This window comes from Protopterus annectens, chromosome 4.part0 (genome assembly GCF_019279795.1).
Source record: "Protopterus annectens isolate FY-2018-M chromosome 4.part0, PAN1.0, whole genome shotgun sequence".
Classification (NCBI taxonomy): Eukaryota; Metazoa; Chordata; order Ceratodontiformes; family Protopteridae; genus Protopterus; species Protopterus annectens.
Genome location: NC_056733.1, coordinates 950,062,648 through 950,083,741, shown reverse-complemented (window position 1 = coordinate 950,083,741; position 21,094 = coordinate 950,062,648). Strand labels below are relative to the sequence as shown.

The following is a 21,094-nucleotide window of genomic DNA, read 5'->3' as shown; positions in this document are numbered from 1 at the left end:
CAGTATTGAGTATACCTCAGATATTGGAATACTTGGCAGAAATGTTTCATACTGGTCTCTCATATTCTTCCATAAAGATTCATGCCTCAGCAATCTCAGCAAAATACAATTGTGATCCACCTGTGTTTTCACATCCTTTGCTAAGACAGTTCCTAAGAGGGATAAAGAATATCAAACCCCCCAGGAAACCGCCAGTACCTGCATGGGACCTCAATTTCGTCTTGGAAAAATTAACTCTTCCTCCCTTTGAACCAGCAGCAGCAACTTCAGAAATGCAATTTCTCTCATGGAAAATGGTTTTCCTATTGGCTATCACATCAGCAAGAAGAGTCTTGGAGATACAGGCACTCATGGCAGTACCTCCTTTTCTCATTTTTCATCAGGACAGAGTCTAAGAACCAATCCTTCATTCATGCCAAAAGTAATTTCCAGGGTGTGTCTAAATCAAGCCATTCACCTGCCTACTTTCTTCCCCATTCCTCAAAACAGGTGGGAAGCACTGCTGCATACTTTGGACATACACAGGCAACTACGCTACTACTTGGACAGAACTAAGGCCACCAGAAAGTCTGACCAACTGTTTGTAACCTATGCTGCTGGAGTACAAGGAAAAGCAATCTCCAAACAAACAATTTCCAAATGGATTGGACACTGCATCAGATTCTGCTATTCTTTTCATGGAAAAGGTGTGCCAGACAATATTAGGCCATACTCCACCAGAGCTATAGCCACATCCACAGCTTTCCTAAGAGGAGTGGCTACAAAGGACATTCTAGAGGCTGCTACATGGAGCTCTGTGCATACATTTTCCAAGCAGTACAACCTGCCTTTATACTCCAGATCCCGAGCAGGCTTTGCTTTGGCAGTCCTGCAGGCCATTTTAGCTACACCATCACTTTCTTAGTTCCAACCTCCCCCAGATTGGCTATGGTATTCAACCCATATGTTATGACTGCAGTTGCATTCTTGAAGGACATAGTACAGTTTTGTACCTACCATAAATGTAGATGTCCGATAGATATGCAACTGCAGTCGGATTTTCCCACCCTCCTACCCCTCTGCAACCTTCTTTATGGGTCCACTACCCCTATTCCTGTTAGCTGTGGGGTACCTCCTATGGTGTATATGTTTATTACTGTTGTGCATGTCTGGAATTGTTTATCCATTCACCAAATTTAGCCTTCCTAGGAGGGCACCTGGCATCTGGGGCAAGAAACACTGAAGAAGATGGCGTCGGCCGATTCCTTTATACTCCAGCCGTTCTGACGTCGGAGAGGAGGCGACACCAGCCGACGCCGGACCCAGACTTTGGAATTCGGCCGACCGAGGGCTGCCTGAGGCAGGACAACCCATATGTTATGACTGCAGTTGCATATCTATCGGACATCTACATTTATGGTAGGTACAAAACTGTACTTTTTTGTCAACACTTCCCACACCTTAACCCAGCTGCTATAGCTTTTAGTTAGTCATACTGCCACTGAGCATCCTGTTCGTTGTGATAAGGATGTAAAGATGATTACGGTTGAGGAAAAGTGTGTATGCTTCTGTAACTTGGATTTTCAGAATTTTGAATTGTCACTCATATGTTTGTTCTGAGTGAATGTGAAAGTATCAGAAATGTTTTGCCTAAAGTTTCTTGTGAGGAAACATCTGCTTTAAATTAGTTTCTTCAGTGTAAAAGTCCTTACTCTTTGTAGTGTGTGTATGACTGTATTGATACATCCAGGGATGTCCTTCAAGAATGCAACTGCAGTCATAACATATGGGTTGTCCTGCCTCAGCAGCCCTCGGTCGGCCGGATTCCAAAGTCTGGGTCCGATGTCGGCTGATGTCGCATTTCTCTCCGTCTGAGCGGCTGGAGTATATAAGCATCAGCCCACGCCATCTTCTTCAGTCTTTCTTGCCGCGTGATGCCCGAAGCAGAAGCAGTTCGCAAGTGCCGGTCGGTCAGCTCCTGTATTCTTCGAATCCGAAGTCATCAGAAAAGCTAAGTACCCCGTCGGGGACCTTTTCTTGCCTCAGCCGATGTCAGAAATTACTGAAAAAGTAAATAATTGTTTGTCTTGTGGTAAACAAATACCTCATAAGGATTTCCACTCTTACTGCCTCCCTTGCCTTGGCCCAGACCACGACGTCTCGGCCTGTGCCGCCTGTGCTTGCTTTAACAAGCGCACTCTCAGGCGTCTGGCGGAGTTCGCTGAAGACTTTTTCGGCGATAAATTTGATTATACGATGCCGTCAGAACAACCGACAACGCAGACTCCTAAGAAACTAAAAGACCGGGACCGACATCCTCGGCCCGCGTCTTCCACCGACACCACGCCAAAATTAACCGCGAGTGCTCCAGTTCCCTCTGAGGCGGTTATTTCACAGCTCCGAACCGAAGACACCGCATTACCGATTCCTCCGATACCGGAGCCAACTCCGACGCCAGTTATTGACTTTCCTCCGGATACTGAAACAGAGGAAATGCCCGAGACCATTGCTGTAGATAAGGTCACTCCTGCACGTGGAGCGGCTAGGCCTCCCATGTCCATGTCTATCAAGGCCTACACGCGTGCCAAGGCAGCCAGCAAGTCCAAGCATCTTTCTGCGAAGACCTTACCTCAGCCTACTCCTGAAACTCAGATCATGGCTATGGCCGCAGATTTAATTTCCCTGATTAGAGGTTCCCAGGCCCATCCTGAGAGAGGATCCCAGACTCCTCCTGATAAGAGGCCCAGGGTTGAACCCCCTGACCCTCTTCCCACAGATGAAGATTCTGAGGACTCTGTTCACTCCGAAAGCCAGGAAGAGCCCTTCCAGACCTATGAGGATTCAGATGCAGAGGATTCTATCCCCTCTGCTTCTCCTCCAGAGGATATGTCTTTTGGGGAAGTTCTGCATTCCATGAGGGAGCATTTTAAGTGGCAAGGCCAGGAATATTCAGATTCCAGAAAGCGCCTTCGAACCTTCCTTATTATGTTCATGGTTTTGACATCCTCTGGGAGGTTCTGAGATTTTTAATTCTCCTTGCAGAGGTTGTCAAAATGTGTGATGAAACGGGTAAATTGATGCATGGAATCTGTTTTTTTTTTTCAGCCCTCCTTTTCCAAGTTTTCTAAGAGATTCTCTAATCCCTCATCCAAAATGCTGGTAAACGGACATTTAAGAACAAATGACAGGAGGGTTCCAAAAAGAATTCAGGAAAACCCCCCCAAAGAAAAAAAAAAGGGTAGTCCACCAAAGTAACAGGGGGTTGGTTTACTGGTAAGGTGTTTACTTCAGTCATAAGGTGAAAGGTTTGATTCCACCTTTGAAAGGAAAATTGGCTAGGCTTAAAATGTCACACACGGGCTGCTAACCTAGTACTTCCCAATGACCCTATATCAGAATGACTGTTTAAAAGACCTTGTTCCCCCCTCCCACCTTGTCAGTCTCTCTTCCCTTCCTAAAACTTGGAATCTCTACTTTTTTCTTTGACAGTAGGTAGTCAGACAAATGGGTTCTGAAGATAATTCATCAAGTTTACAGTTGGCAGTGGGAGGAAAATCCCTCCTCTTCAAGGGGTAATTTCTCGTCCAACAGACCAAACTCTTATTTTTAGTGTCCTTCAACGCATATGCTGTCCCAGGGAGTGATAGAACCAGTGCTTCCTTCCCCCAAGTTGGGAAAAGGGTGTTATTCAAGGATGGTTTTAGTGCCAGAGAGAGAACACGCTTGGAGTTATGGATCTTTCTTTCCAAAACCTAATTTTGATAGTCCCCAAGTTCAAAATGATGTCACTCCACAATCTGTTACCTCCTCTTCTTCATTCAAGTTTGCTGGTAACACTAGATTAAAAAAATGCTTATCACATCCCTTTTCATCCAGACTCCAGTGATTTTTTTGAGGTATTGTGTGTATGGATCATATCAGATGTTCTTCGTGTTTCACTGTTGCAGTCATCACACTTGGGTTATCTGCCTGCAGGTAGCCCTCAGTCGGCCTGAATACCAGAGTCTTGGGATTTCTGCTTCGGATGCTGTTGCTTCGTCCATGATGTCAGGTCGTCAGGGGTATAAAACATGCAGCAGATGCTATTGCATCAGTTTTTCTTGCCGCACGGGAGCCAGAAGCAGTTCGCAAGTGCCAGTCGGCCTCTACCTGAAATTTTCGTTTTTCGAGTTTCAAATCTGAAGTCTTCTAAAGCTAAGTACCCCATTGGGGATCCTTTTTTCTTCCTCTAACCGATGTCTGCCTGTGGAAAGCAAATACCTGACAGAGATTTTCATTCTTACTGCGTAACCTGTTTAGGCCCAGACCACGACGTCCCTCGCTGTTGGTTTTGTGCATAGTTTAACACCCGAGCCATTCATCGTCGGGCTATCTTTGTTTCAATTCTTTTGCTGTCGTTCTCCATATTCCGAAATGGCTTTGATAAGCCATCCAACTACCGATCTTCTGAAAAAAACGAAAGGATAAAGACAGACCGTAGAGGTCCAGAACTGCCGACGACGCTTCCATTAAGCTAGTCGACAGTCCGCTGGTACTCAGTGAGGCACCTTCGCAGCCCCTGATACTTGCTTCTACAGATTCGCAGGCCTCTACTGAGACCCATTCCGAGTCCGGCATGCCGTGATATGCTTCTTCGACTATGGAACCTGCGGATGTCTCTACCTTGGATGGGTCCGGAGCTGCTGTGCAGGCACCGGCTTCTGAGGGTGTAGTCAGACCTTCCGATGTTCGTATTAAACAGACTACTTTGTTTCTGACTAAAACTACTGAGTTTCTCAGGCCCAGAGTTCGCACTACGCCTAAGAAGCCAATGACCAAAGTGCATTCCAACTCCCATGCCACAGAAACAAATGCTTAGAATGGCTGAAGACCTTGTTACTTTAATTAGGGGAAGCCAGCCTTCTCCCTCTAAAAGACAAATAAATGATTTCCCTGCTTATTCTGCAGACCATGAGTCCAATGACTGTGACCCCTCTGATTACCAGGACGTACCCTTATCTATGAGGATTCAGATGCAGAGGATTCCATTCCCTCTGCCTACCCTCCAGAGGACTTTTCTTTCGGTGAAACCTTGCATACCCTCAGAGAGCATTTCTGCTGGGAATGCCAGGACTACCCACAGTAGCTATACCCTGGGAATGCCAGGACTACCCACAGTAGCTATACCCCCTGTCCTGGATATTGTAGATGTCTGTATGGAATCCAGTCTTACCCCTGATACTTTACCACCAGCTCTTAGAAAGCCTGACAGGTATTACAGAGTACCTGACTCTCACAAATTTCTCTCTCAAAATCCCACTGCAGACCCAGAGACCATTTCCCAGGGACCTAAAGGTATTAAGTCTGCTACAGCCAAAAACCCTACCCCTTCGGACAGGGATTCTAGGGCTTTAGACGGATGGGGTAAGAAGGTATATACCTCTGCAACTCTTGCCACTAGGGCTTTAAATTGCCATTTTCACATGTTGAAGTACCAGCAGCATATTATGGAACTAATTAAACAAAAAATGTTGTTGATTCCTGATTGCGCAGAAAATAAAACTTTACAATAGTTAATGCATTCTGCAAACCAAGTTGATAAACATACTTTGCAGTGTGGTTTTGATGCCTTAGAAACATCTTGCAGGGCTGCTGTCACTGGGTCTGTTCTGAGAAGGCATGCTTGGCTGAAGGAACAAATCTTGCCAGAACAATGTCAAAGCAAAATTACTAGATGCTCCATTAAACCAAGAATGTTTGTTTGGCACAAAAGCAGAAGTTATTCTTAAAAAGCTGGAGGAAAAAACTAAATCTATGCAAACTGTTAAAGATTTCTTACAGGTACAGCCACCTAGATTCAGTAGATATTGGCCTTCTAAAAACTGGTCCTTTCCAGTCTCTCCAGTCCTTTTCAGTCCAAACCCAGGGGCAACAGACCACAAAGACTACAGTCTCAGGGGGGTCTATATGTATTGTCACAACTGACAATATCGAATCTGATATTGGCACAATAATATTGAAAGCGAAGAATATCTGCCAGGTAAACGGAAATCTCTGTAGGGGGAGATTTCAGTTTACCTCAATGTAGTGCAGTCTCAGAGTTGGTATATTTAAGTAGGGGGGGGGGTGCCTATGCCCTTTAGTTTTATTTATTTATTTTTATCCTAGTTTTATATTGTACTGTATCAATCAATTGTGTTCGACAGTTATTGCTTTGATGCAGTAAAATTTCGACTTGGTAATATAAACGTGTCTCAGGGTATGCATAGCTCTAAACAATGGAGTGCTCCCACCTCAAAAGCAAGGAGTGTTAAGCCACCCCATATGGAAAAAGTTCACAATGACATGTCTTTCATCCTTTCCAGCCATGCCAAGTACTTGCATCCCTAGGAGGAAAACTTGCCCTGCATGCAAAAAACTGGGAGAACATTACCCAGGACCACTGGGTTTTAAACATTGTATCCCAGAATACAGATTCTATTTCCACTCACTGCCAACCCCAAGCGGGTTGCCAGACCTTCCTCCAAACCAGTGGGCAGAGGCCCAAAAGCAAGTACTTTTTCTCCTCAGTATCAGGGCTATTCACCCTGTTCCAACAGAGCAAAGGGGACAGGGTTTCTACACCAGACTGTTCTTGGTGCCCAGATAAGAGAACTCTTGGTGCCCTATCTTGGATCTGTCAGTTCTCAACACCTTTCTGGTGGTACCAAAATTCAATGCTTACACTCCAACAGCTGCTTCCTATGCTAGCCAAGGACTCCTGGCTGGTCACCCTAGACTTAAAAGAAGCTTATCTGCACATCCTCATAAGGGAATCTTGCAGAAAATGTCTACGTTTCAGAGCAGGCTCTATGCACTATCAGTTCTCTGCACTTCCCTTTGGCTTATTTATTGCAACCAGGGTATTCACAAACTGCCTGGCTCCAGCCATTGCACACTGCAGGCAGAGAAATATTTAAATTTACCCATACTTGGACTTTTGCCGGATTCAGGCAGACAGTCAGGAATTGCCTACTTCAGCACCTGACGTTTGTAAAAAGACTCCTAACTTCTCTGAGGTATACCATCAACCAAAAAAAATCACATCTGGTACCTAGCCAAAAGATTGTCTTCTTGGGAGCAAGTTTAAACACAACTTCAAAATGATATTCTTCACTCCAGAAAAGCAGGTTTATTTGACAAATTACTTCAAACTACTGACCACCAAAACCCAGCTATCTGCAAGAAAAATACTGCAAGCCTTCAGGTTCATGGCCTTATGTATTCTCCTAATTCCATATGCAAGACTGCATAGGAGGAAACTTCAATAGTACTTAAAAGTCTCTGGTGTCAACATTCTTGGGACCTGGAAACAGTGATTCCAATCATTCCTTGCCTAAGGACAGAGGCTTGCAACCACAACTAAGAGACTCCCTTTCACTCAACCCCTTGCCACCCAAACCCTGACAACAGACTATGCATGGGGGGCTCACATGGCCGGCAAATGCATTCAAAGCAAATGGAGCCCAGAACAAATTCACCTACATATCAATCAAAAAGACATGTTAGCTGTACAGAATGCACTGGCAGCCTTCAAATACCTTATCCTTCCAGGACAACTCTTGATAAAGAGAGACAATACCACAGTTATGTGTTACATAAGTGGGGGGGGACTGATTCCTACCCACTCTGCAGGTTAGCCATGGCTCTGTGGAACACAGCCTTGAGAAATCAAGTGAACCTGTAAGCTCAATTCCTGCCAGGCAAGCAAAATTCAATGGCAGACGACTTGAGCAGAAATCTACTGGACCCACATGAGTTTAAACTGGATCCCAACTCATTCAAACTTCTAATCCACAGGTGGGGACATCAGAGGTGTACCTATTTGCCCCCCCCCAAAAAAAAAAACATAAATTGAGCAAAATTTGCAACAGAACTCCCCACAGCCAAGCATGGAAAGTGGATGGCCTGTCCTTTACATGGGAAAACCTCTCAATTTATGCCTTTCCCCCTCTGCCCCTCCTCTCAAACGTACTTCTCAAGATCAAACAGAACAGGCCAAGTACAATCCTTATTGCACCAGACTGGCCACACCAGCACTGGTAGCCACTCCTACACAGTCTGACAGCAGTGCCACCCTGGCACCTACATCTAACCCCCTCTCTGCTGTCCCAGCAGGAGGGACAGATTTTGCATACTCAGCTGCAAACCTTGAACCCGGCAGCCTGGCTTACTCCCTGAATACATCACCAGCAACCCTCAGCAAGCAGGTGCTGGATGCCATCCTTGAGGCCAGGAGGCCTAGTATTAGGAAATCCTATTCAGAAAAGTGGAAAAGATACTGTTCTTGGAGCCAGTCTCAAGGAAAGGAGACAGCCATGCCCACCTTACCTCAAATCCTAGATTATCTAGCAGAGCTGCTCCACAAAGGCCTATCCTTCTCATCAATTAAGATTCATGCCTCTGCCATTTCAGCTCATTACAATACTGAGACACCCCTCTTCTCTCACCCTCTGATCAAACAGTTCCTGAAAGAAGCTAAAATTTTAAGACCCCCAAGGAGAGCTCCCACTCCTGCCTGGGACCTTCTCTTTGTACTAGAGAAGCTCACTCTTCCCCCTTTTGAGCCTGCTACTACAGCAGAGTTAAAATTCCTCTCTTGGAAAACAGCCTTATTTCTAGCCATCACTTCAGCAAGAAGAGCGTCTGAGTTACAGGCCCTTATGGCAGTGGAACCCTTGATTATCTTACATGCGGACAGGGTTTCCCTCAGGACTAACCCATCATTTATGCCCAAGGTAGTATCCAGTATTGCTTTAAACCAATCCATCCATTTACCAACCTTTTTTCCTAATCCTCAGAATAAAGGGGAAAGGATTCTGCACTCCTTGGATGTGCACTGACAGCTTGGGGTTCTACCTTGACAGGACTAAACCTTTCAGAAAATCTGACAAGCTGCTATTCAGCTTTGCTATAGGGGTAGAGGGCAAGGCCATTTCAAAGCAAACCATTTCCAAATGGATAGCACACTGCATTCATTTGTGCTACAAACACCATGGAAAACCTATCCCACAGGGGGTCAAAACTCATTCCACTAGGACTACCTCAGCTTCTACAGCATTTCTCTGGGGAGTCCCTACCAGGGGCATCCTGGAAGCTGCAACCTGGAGTTCTGTACACAGCTTCACCAAGCATTACCACTTGCCTGTCTTTTCTAAATCCAGAGCTGGATTTGCCACAGCAGTCTTACAAGACCTGCTCACCAGCCCTAGTACTTCTTGACTGCCTCCACCTTTCCTCAGCTTTGGGAATCAACCCAAGTGTGATGAGTGCAACAGTGAAACACGAAGAACATAGTACAGTTGTGTACACTTACCATAACTGTAGATGTTCGAGTGTATTCACTGTTGCAGTCCTGGTTACCCTCCCTCCAGCCCCCTAACTTCTCTATGCTTTACTTTTACTCTTTTTGGCCATATTTTATGGCCATGGTATTTACTTTTTACTGGGGGTGTTCTACATCATGTAATCACTTCCTATTTTGGGGGCTGCTGATATCTGGGGCAAGAAAAACTGATGTAATGGCATCGGCTGCATGTTTTATACCACTGACGACCTGACGTCATGGAAGAGGCGACAGCATCCGATGCAGAAATCCCAAGACTGGTATTCGGGCTGACTGAGGGCTACTTGCAGGCAGATAACCCAAGTGTGATGACTGCAACAGTGAATACACTCGAACATCTACATTTATGGTAAGTGTACACAACTGTACTTTCTCTGCCTTACCCTTTGTATGATCCACTTTACCAAGAGTGTTCACAGAATGTCTAGCTCCAGTTATAGCTTATTGCAAGCTAAAGGGGATTCACATTTTTCAAAATTTAGATGACTTTATCTTTGCAGTGTGTTTTAAGCGTTAGGAAATCTCACTTGAGTGAGAGATCTCTTACACAAGTTGGGATTCCAAGAGGACGTTCAAAAATCTTTTTTGACTCCCTTGTACAGGATTGTATTCCTAGACCCCTCAGTTCAAAGAGTTTTTCTTCGGCAGGAAAAAAAAAGTAGATTTATATCTACATTTATTTCTAAGGTATTTTACTCTGACTTTGGTCAGTGCGAGGGAATACCTCAGGATTTTGGGTCTCATGTCATATGATTCTCATGACACCCAGGGCGAGACTCCACATGAGAGAAATACTGTGGTATCTGAAATCTCTTTGGTCCCAGCACCAACATCCTTTCTTTTCATATCTCAGATCTAGGGGTGTTCAGAAGAGAAGTCACTTAGCAGAGACAAATTTCCCCAAGTGCAGGTCTTCCCTTATCCCTCCGTGCTCCGAAGCAGTCACCACAGGCACCTCATACTTTGCTTGGGGAGCAGTTTCAGGATAGATAAAAGTGCAGGGTGTGTGGAACACCAAGGACAGACTCATGCACACAAAAATAAAAGATGTTTGCCCTGATTAAGGTACTCGCATCATTCATTCATCTTTGATCCCTTGGACCTTTTCAGATTGTTAGACAATACCACAGTCATGTGATACATCAATAAGCAAGACAGAACCAGGTTGTGTACCTATTTTGCAGACTAACCATGTTAGCCTGAGTTATAGCTTCACAGCCGAATCTGTCTGCAGGCATCTTACTGTACATTTCATTAAAGCAAAACTGAGGCAGACCAGCTGAGCAGGACAAGAGCAGACCCTCATGAATAGATATTAAATCAAGGGGTCTTCCAAAAATTATCTATCTGTGGGGAGTTCCTCAAGTTAGACCCCTTTTCTTCGACTCTGAACAATCAGCTTCCAAGATTCTGCTCCAGGACTCCACCCATGCATGAAGGCCTGGAAGAGCAATACTTTTTCCTTGTATTTGGACAGGAATGTTCCTGTATTGTTTTCCACCCTTTCGACACCTATCTAGGGTACTTCTGAAGATTCAGAAGGAATCCCCCAAGATCATTGTGGTGATTCCATTCTGGCTCGGGCAACAATGTTTCTTCTTTCTTTTGGAAGTGGCCAGGGTAATGCTACAGGCTTCCTCACATAATGAATGTACTCGCATAAGATCAGAGGTGTTAGATATACCCCAACCCTATTCAACTTCCCCTGACTGCCTGAACGATAGTGTCTTAATTCCCTTTAGGCAACCGTTTACTGAGGATGTGCAGTAGGCACTGACTGAGGCAAGAAAGCCGCTACTATGAGATCATGTGTTAACAAATGGAAAAGGTTTTCTAGTTGGTGCCAGCAGCATAACCAGCACCAATTTAGGGGGAGTTGTTCTCTGGTTTTGCAATGTCTGTGTGAACTACTTTCATATAGCCTTTTTCTCTTCTATTAAGGTTCATTTATCAGCCGTTTCAGTGTGCCTGCCCATGGATCCTCCTCCTTTAAATGCAGTCTCGCGTCAAAATTTTCTTGAAGGGGGTTTTGCATAAGAGGCAACCAAATAAATTGGTGGCCTTTCCTTGGGATCTTAATTTTGTGTTTGAAAAGCTAACACTTTCTCCATTTGAACCAGCTGACCTGGCTTTGGTTGTCTTGTTGAACAGCAAGTCTTCCAGCTGCATTGCCCACAGCATATAGCTTGTGTATTTGTTGCTGACTTCCAGCTGCATTGCCCACAGCATATAGCTTGTGTATTTGTTGCTGGCTTCCAGCTGCATTGTCCCACAATATATAGCTCATGTATTTGTTGCTGGCTTCCAGCTGCATTGTCCCACAATATATAGCTCATGTATTTGTTGCTGACTTCCAGCTGCATTGTCCCACAATATATAGCTCATGTATTTGTTGCTGGCTTCCAGCTGCATTGTCCCACAATATATAGCTCATGTATTTGTTGCTGACTTCCAGCTGCATTGTCTTGCAGTATATAGCTCATGTATTTGTTGCTGACTTCCAGCTGCATTGTCCCACAATATATAGCTCATGTATTTGTTGCTGGCTTCCAGATGCATTGTCTTGCAGTATATAGCTCATGTATTTGTTGCTGGCTTCCAGCTGCATTGTCCCACAATATATAGCTCATGTATTTGTTGCTGACTTCCAGCTGCATTGTCCCACAATATATAGCTCATGTATTTGTTGCTGGCTTCCAGATGCATTGTCTTGCAGTATATAGCTCATGTATTTGTTGCTGGCTTCCAGATGCATTGTCTTGCAGTATATAGCTCATGTGTATTTGTTGCTGGCTTCCAGCTGCATTGTCCCGCAGCATATAGCTCATGTATTTGTTGGGTTCCAGCTGCATTGTCCCGTAGTATATAGCTTGTGTATTTGTTGCTGGCTTCCAGCTGCATTGTCCTGCAGTGTATAGCTCATATGTTTGTTGATGGCTTCCACCTGCATTGTCCCACAGTATATAGTTTGTGTATTTGTTGCTGGCTTCCAACTGCATTTTCCCGCAGTATATAGCTGATATATTTGTTGCTGGCTTCCAGCTGCATTGTCTTGCACTATATAGTTTGTGTATTTGTTGCTGGCTTCCACCTGCATTGTCCCACAGCATATAGCTTGTGCATTTGTTGCTGGCTTCCAGCTGCATTGTCCCACAGTATATAGCTCCTGTATTTGTTGCTGGCTTCCAGCTGCATTGTCCCGCAGCATATAGCTCGTATATTTGTCGCTGGCTTCCAGCTGCATTGTCCCGCAGTATGTAGCTCATGTATTTGTTGCTAGCTTCCAGCTGCATTGTCCCACAGCATATAGCTTGTGTATTTGTTGCTGGCTTTCCAGCTGCATTGTCCCACAGTATATAGCTCCTGTATTTGTTGCTGGCTTCCAGCTGCATTGACCTGCAGCATATAGCTCATGTATTTGTTGCTGGCTTCCAACTGCATTGTCCCGCAGTATGTAGCTCATGTATTTGTTGCTAGCTTCCAGCTGCATTGTCCCACAGCATATAGCTTGTGTATTTGTTGCTGGCTTTCCAGCTGCATTGTCCCACAGTATATAGCTCCTGTATTTGTTGCTGGCTTCCAGCTGCATTGACCTGCAGCATATAGCTCATGTATTTGTTGCTGGCTTCCAACTGCATTGTCCCGCAGTATGTAGCTCATGTATTTGTTGCTGGCCTCCAGCTGCATTGTCCCGCAGTAATATAGCTCACGTATTTGTTGCTGGCTTTCAGCTGCATTGTCCCGCAGTAATATAGCTCACGTATTTGTTGCTGGCTTCCAGCTGCATTGTCTTACAACATATAGCTCGTGCATTTGCAGCTGGCTTCTAGCTGCATTGTCCCGCAGCATATAGCTAGTGTATTTTTTGCTGGCTTCCAGCTGCAATGTCCCGCAGCATGTAGCTCGTGTATTTGTTGCTGGCTTCCAGCTGCATTGTCCCGCAGCATGTAGCTCGTGTATTTGTTGCTGGCTTCCAGCTGCATTGTCCCGCAGTATGTAGCTCATGTATTTGTTGCTGGCTCCAGCTAACATGGAAGTTTGACCAGTCTCTAAATTTACCCTCACTGAGGTTGCACTGTCTCAGACTAATAGACAAACTTTTACCTGCAAAAGCAAATCACATCAGTGTCTTTTGATGGTATATCAGCTCTGGATTAAAGTCTTTGTAGTGGTAATTGACCCTTACATAATTTATTGGGTTTTGGTTGAGCATAGCCTAGGCAGTCACAGTTCCTGTGAGTTTGCCCCATTGAGTGTAGAAATAGTCTGTAACTTCAGTCATACCTGAATGTTAGTGGTTGGATACTTACTTTGGGGGTTGGGGTGGGGCCTGTCTCAGTTAACAGGCTTGCTTGCTTGCATTTCTGTAGTCTTCAGGATTTTGCAGAGCAAAATCTCTAGTTGCAAGCTTTGTTGCTGCCCAGTTTTGTAAACTGGTATTGATGCAGGTTAAATTTGTTCAGAACAGCACTAGTTTGTTACATTCGTTTCTCAGACAGAAATAGAAGCAAGTGCTGCATCTGTTTCCATTACTCTACAACCATAGCTTGCTACATACCTCTCAACTTCTTATCATAGGAAATCTGGGCAAAAGGGAAAAAATTGGGGGTGAGGCAAATGCCTAAAAATGGGGACACACTTTAAATATTACTCTTATAAACTTAGAAAGTTGTGGAATAATGCGTTTTGCTTTGGCATGCATTTTCTAAAGGATAATAGTCTGAATCTCAGGCTGTCATTATTTAAAGTCTTCTCTCCTCAGTGAATTTCCAGAAAAACGTACTTGTTTTGAGGAAAAGACTTAATACGAGACAAACCTGCACAGCTGAGAGGTATGGCTTGCTGGCTGTTTGCACTGAGGCTTGTGTAAAAGGTAGTTATTTCTGCAGTGATTCAGTCTAGTTAGTTATTATGATGTCAGCATTTGAGACACCTCTGTATACATTTACTTATACACATAAGGGCATCTCTGTTTCTTTTAATTCAGGAGTGACGTTAGATTCATCTGGCATTTCGGTTTCTTCTCCTTCCACACCTCTAACGAGCTTTACTGCGAATATGGCTGGAAGTCAAGTACTTTTACAAGGTCCTCCTCCTGTTGGCACCCCAAGCTTTAGCAGACAGCACTTCTCACCTCACCCCTGGACAAGTGTTTCAAACACATGTATGTATACCGCACGTCTGTTTCAAACACATGTATGTATGTATACTGCATGTCTGTTACACAGCACTTGAAAGAAACTACTGTAGTGCAAAGTTACAATAGCAGAGCTGACAGGATATGCAAGTTTTCACTATTTTTTACTTCTAGCCTTCATTTCAGGTTTTGATTATGGATTAGTCTTGGTAATTATGTTTTGATGCCATGTTAAACTTATTGTACAACTTAAAAACTTGATTTAGTGTTGCCTCTGAGCCTGGGTCACCACTGGGAAGGTCCACCTACCCAGATACCAAACAGTAAAACAAAAAATAAATAGAAGAGTTTTCTGCTCCAGGGCAGCAGTTATTCTTGTATATGTACATCTTTTATTTTTAGTGAAACATTGTAGGAGGTTTTTTTTTTTGTCTGACTCAGTTGTGCAGGGGGAGGGATCATTGCAAATTTTTCAGAAATTCTGATGTCCAAAAAAGTTTGACCCGCTATCTAGGAGGTACCCAAATAGACTGCCCTTTTTTTGATGTACATTTTAGTACCATCCAAAGTTCAGCATTATTTTTATGATTTAGAGTTTGGTTGTAAGTTTAACAGAACTCTCTAAGGCTTCCATCTTTAAATGCTTTATATGCCAGTTTTCCCCGAATAAAATTAATGCCAAATAGAATAAAACTGAAGTTAATGCCAAATATGTTAGTATGTCTTAGTCTTTCACCATATTCCAAAATGCTGAAGAGCGAATGTTAGTGAAGTTTCCCTGCACCAGTTGCAGTGCTTTTATTTCAGCTAGGATGTATACACAGATGGCAGAGCTGTAATCGAGAGTTGGACATGTCATTCCTTTAAACAGATTCTGTAGTATCCTTGGATATTGTGAATCTGTTGCAATTGGCCAGCTTTATAAGGAAGCATTAGGACTGCCCAGCCCTGTAAATGTTCCCAGTATGCTGTAATCCTTCCAAATCCCATAATGCTTCACATCAGGCCACTTCTTGAGATCTTTGTTGCTGCATTTTGCTGGTCAGTGGATCCCTTAATGGCCATGGGCTGCTAGAGTTTTTGCTTATTTTGGGGTTACATTTGTCGTCTTTCTACAGCATGTAGGGCATGGTTCTCTCTTCCTCCTCCTAGCTTGAGGGTCATGTTTTGCATCGTTCTTCTCGCTCCTTTTTCTTTATCTTCCCTGGCTCGCCCATTTAGAAAAAACTTGGTTCGCGTGATTATTTATTTTCCTTTTCACTGTACCCCACTTGTCTTGTTTGGGGTGCTGAGTGTGTGTCTTTGTATGTCTTGTTTATTGTCTTTAGGGACCTTTATACTCTAGTGTTAAGGTTGGTCAGTGACATTTCCACCTGTGGTTAAGGAATTCCCATTTCTTCCCTTTCTTGCCTCACCCAAGTTTCAGAATTGGCAGCAAGGCAATTTCAGAGACTTCTGGGTTACATGGCAGCCACCATACCCATGTTGCCCTTAGCGGGACTGCACATGAGGAAACTACAATGGTATCTTCGGTCAAGGTCAGGAATTCCAGTGGTTGGTGGATCAGGTGACCAACAACCCAGACCTCTCTCTCCAAGCACCCAAACCCTCCCAGACTATGCATACAGATGCCTTATGTCTGGGATGGGGAGCAACCCTAGGACTAAGAAAAGTGCAAGGTTTTGCGGCCATTATGTTGGTTTGCTTAGTGATTTGTTTTTTTTACATTTTTCCCTCTTTTACAGAAATGAAGCAAGGGGTTTCATAGATGCCCCAGCACTGAAATTTCTCTACAAGAGTGGCATCTCATGCTGATATTATTGGTATAAGAGACGTTCTCCAGACTGGTGTTTGCAGAGTTTACTCTACCCATCTGTCAGCATTGACAAGAATGGTTTTAGATCACACCATTATCAACAGGCTATTGGTTTACTGTCTTCAATTGACTCCTCTCTGATGCTGAGTTCTGCTCCTTCCTCATCCTAAAAGGATTCAGATGCCAGGTCCATTACAGTGACCAAGGCCAATAAGCAGAAGTTGTCCGAGGCACAGACCAGCTCTCTACAGCTTCTGAGGTCGCTGGTCCGGCAGTGGAGCCCACAGCTGATGGAATCAAGTTTCACCGTCTCTAACGGTTGTTGATGGCTAATTTTCCTCCCCACGTCTGTCACCATCTTCATTTGAATGCATGTGAAATGGGGAGGTCGGAGTTATTTTCAGGTTCAAAGACTATTGATGCGTTCAAGCCCCCATGCCTGTTGTAAATTATATTTGAAGGTGGTAGAGTCTTTCATGTTAGTGTATCAGTTGCTCAGGGCTTGGCCTGGACTTGTCCCACTGGGGTACGAGACTGCTTCCAGCATTTTGTTAACACACGCCCACTTTCTTTACACCATCAGATGCTTCATTGGTGCTCACTTCTGCAGTACCAGCCCCATTGAGGACTGCATTATTATAGTGGATGCATCTATGGGTATAGATCTCCAGGTCTACCACGTGAGCACCAGCCAACTTCTGTGCTACTTCAGTTGTGGTAACAGTATTAACATCAGTATTTTTCAGCTATGATATCGGTCCATTAGACTTCTTCTGTTTGGTCTTCTCCTGTCACCCAGGTAACTTTGGCATTGCTCTGTTCACCTGTCCTTGTTCTCTTGTTGCACTGGCAGTCCACCACACTCCGTTGTGAAGTCCAGTCTCTAATCATAGGCATTCATCCTCTTCATGTTCACCCCGTGGGCACATACAAAGGTCGAGTGCAAATGGAAGCATCTTATCTGTCCTTCAGAGTACCCCATTCACGATGCAGATAATGAGGACGACACACGTTTACAAGCATTCCACCAGATGACCCTGTGTTTGGAGAGATTCTTTGGGTGAGGCAGGAAGGGAAGGTGGTTGTCCAGAGACCTATGTTCTTACCAGAAGGTGCTGTTCAGAAGACATTTTGATCTAGCAGATGAACTTCCTGGATTGTTGCCCACTTTTGAGTATTGTCAGTGTAGCTGTCAAGGGTGCTTAGGCCACCATTGATGGGCTTCCTTCCTAAGGAAATGAATGGCGATGCATCCTCCTAGGGAACTTAGCACTGTTGTAAGGGACTCCAGGCAAAATCACCTTGACCTTTGCAGCAGCTGTCAAAGTTGCAAGTTCTCAGTGCCATCCACTAGAGGTCAGGAATTCCAGGGGTGGGTGGATCAGGTGACCAAGAACCCAGGCCTCTCTCTGTCCAAGTACCCACACCCTCCCAGACTATGCATACGGATGCCTTATGTCTGGGATGGGGAGCAACCCTAGGACTAAGAAAAGTGCAAGGTTTGTGAACAGACGGACACAAACTAGAACACATAAATGTCAGAGAAACTAGAGCAATCCTCCTTGCTCTGCAGGCCTTCCTACCCTGTCTAGAGAAAGGCCCTCTCAAGATATTCACGGATAACACCACAGTCCTGTGGTATCTCAACAAGCAGGGAGGGACAAAATCTTCCCTCCTGTGGAGACTAGTTCTGCAGGTGTGGGATATGGCCACCTCACAGGGAATTACTCTACAGGTAGCCTACAATACCCTCTCTGCACAACTGCCAGGCAGATCGCCCAAGCAGGACCATCTCAGACAACCATGAATGGATGCTTCAAAGAAATGTTTTCCTGAATCTGGTCCACAGGTGGGGGTATACCTCAAATCAACCTGTTCGCCTCCTCCATAAACATGCAACTCCTTGGTTACTGCCAGGACACCAGACCCCAAGGCACTGGCAACAAATGCCTTCTCAGTGCCCTGGAAGGGGAAATTTTTGTTTGCACCCCCCTCCCCCTTCCCCTTGATTCAGAGGGTACTGCTGAAAATTCAGCAGGACTCACCAAAAATCTTGCTGGTGACTCCCTACCGGCCAAGACAGCACTGGTTCCCCCTCCTTCTTCATTGTCCAAGGGCAGTCACCATAAGTTACACCACTCAGTGGACCTGCTCACACACAGCACAAGGGAACTCAGATTCACCCATAGTGGCAATCCCGCCAGCTCACCCTGTGGCTGATAGGATTCTGATCCCCTTCAGACGCCTGCACACTGAGGATGTGCTAAATGTCCTGCAGGAGGCCAGGAAACCCAACACAAGAAAATCCTATCTTTCAAAGTGGAAAAGGTTTTCTATTTGGTGTCACAAAAGACAGTTGGACCTGCTGGAAAGCGACATTCCTCTAATCCTGTCTTACCTGTGTGAACTAATGCAGACAGGACTGGCTTACTCATCCCTAAAAGCACATTTGTGTGCAGTTTCTGCCTGTTTTACCTATGGACCCTCCACTTGCATCCAGACATCCAGCTAAACTTTTTCTCAAAGGGGTACTACATTTGAGACCACCCAGGAAACATCTCCCCCCCCCCGGACCTTAACTGTGTATTAGAGAAACTCACTTTAGCCCCTTTGAGCCAGCAGGCAAGGCTCCCATAAAATTTTGCACATGGAAAGCTGTTTTGTTGGTAGCCCTGACCTCAACCAGAAGGGTCTCAGAATTGCAAGCTCCTATGGCTACACCACCCTTCTTAGTCTTCCACCTTGACAGGGTGACTCTCAGACCCAATCCATCATTCAGACCCAAAGTAGTGAATGACCTATTCTTGAAGCAGGCCATTCATCTGCCTGCCATCATTCACACCCAGAGTAGTGAATGACCTGTTCTTGAAGCAGACCATTCATCTGCCTGCCATCATTCACATCCAGAGTAGTGAATGACCTGTTCTTGAAGCAGGCCGTTCATCTGCCTGCCATCATTCACACCCAGAGTAGTGAATGACCTGTTCTTGAAGCAGGCCGTTCATCTGCCTGCCATCATTCACACCCAGAGTAGTGAATGACCTGTTCTTGAAGCAGGCCATTCATCTGCCTGCCATCATTCACACCCAAAGTAGTGAATGACCTGTTCTTGAAGCAGGCCATTCATCTGCCTGCCATCATTCACACCCAGAGTAGTGAATGACCTGTTCTTGAAGCAGGCCGTTCATCTGCCTGCCATCATTCACACCCAGAGTAGTGAATGACCTGTTCTTGAAGCAGGCCATTCATCTGCCTGCCATCATTCACACCCAAAGTAGTGAATGACCTGTTCTTGAAGCAGGCCATTCATCTGCCTGCCATCATTCACACCCAGAGTAGTGAATGACCTATTCTTGAAGCAGGCCATTCATCTGCCTGCCATCATTCACACCCAGAGTAGTGAATGACCTGTTCTTGAAGCAGGCCATTCGTCTGCCTACCTTTTTTCTCAACCCGTAGGGTATAGTGAGAGAGGACTTCATTCCCTAGATGTAAACAGGCAGATTAGGTTTTACGTACAGAAAACCAAGCCCATTAGGAAATCAGACCAATTGTTTGTCTCATTCCACCCCAGGGCTCTGGCAAAAGCAGTGACCAAACAAACCATATCACCCTGGATTTCCAGGGCCATTTGCTTCTGTTACCTTCACCATGGGAAGACCTTGCATGACAATGTCAAAGCCCACTCCACCAGAGCAATGGCCTCTTCTGGAGCCTTCTTTAAAGGGCTAGATACCACCACCATACTGGAGGCAGCCCAATTAGTCCTCTGTGCACACCTTCAGCAAGCACTACAAGATGGACCATATCTCCAGAGACAGGGTAGGGTTTGCCAGGGCTATCCTGCACAGATTCCTAGAAACCTCTTCTAGGCCACCACCCAATTCTTGGTGAGCTTTGGTACTCACCCACATGTAGAATACTGCAACATTGGAATAGAAGGACACAGGAAAGTTGTGAAAAATCCTTACCATAACCATATATGTCCTTTTCTTCCCTGTTGCACTTGCTCTCCTAGGTGACACTGGAAAGGCTATGCCCTTATAGGACTGGCTTCGACTGGGGCTTTTTAGGTTCTGAGGGCTGGTGCGTGCAGACATTACATTTATGGCCCCACGTTCCTGCTGCCACATCAGATGTCTGACACATCTAGAGGGACTGAACATCTTTTGAATCCTGGCCAGACAAGCTGGAAGGAAGAAAGGTAAACTCACATGTAGAATACTGCAACATGGAAGAGAAGAACATCTATGGTTATGGTAAGATTTTACATAACTTTCCTTTATTGAAAATAGTCTATTAAGATTATTTCTGCCATCGAGCCATTGCCAGATGGACCAGATGAGAAGTGCATCTTCCATTTAGTGACAGTGTGTCCACTATGGTAAACCTCATTATATGCTGTAGGTTCTCTTAGGGTGGCAGCAGTTGACTTCATTATTGTCACTATGCCTGATCCTTTGACTGACCTCACAGAAAACTTTGCGGTGACTTTTCATGAATCTTTTATGGTCTTGACATACTATTGAGAAGACTGAGCAGGTGGGGATGACTGTCAGCATTTGGCATCACGTTTTCTTCCCTGCAGTATTTCTTGTCCAGAGCACAGAAAACAAAACACCAGCATTGGTCTCACTGCAGGCAGAATACTCCACTCTCAGGTAAGAAGTCCATATTGTCTGACTTCTTCCAGAGAAGTCAAAATAGCCATGGGGTGAGGTCCATGATGATTACTAAGCTGTCACAGTCCTAGGGGAGATTACATCAGCCCTGAGGACTTGCCCAATTGCTTTCAAGT

At 44.9% G+C, this 21,094-nt stretch overlaps 1 protein-coding gene across 1 annotated transcript in view; it reads left to right on the top strand.

Moving 5' to 3' along the window:
- Positions 1-21,094, top strand: part of LOC122799695 (ankyrin repeat and KH domain-containing protein 1-like) — a gene marked incomplete in the record, with an annotated part of 3,928,199 nt that overhangs the window by 3,752,618 nt on the left and 154,487 nt on the right. Inside the window, 1 exon segment of the mRNA XM_044068930.1 lies at positions 14,331-14,507. Within this exon segment, the coding sequence (XP_043924865.1) occupies positions 14,331-14,507 (177 nt within the window).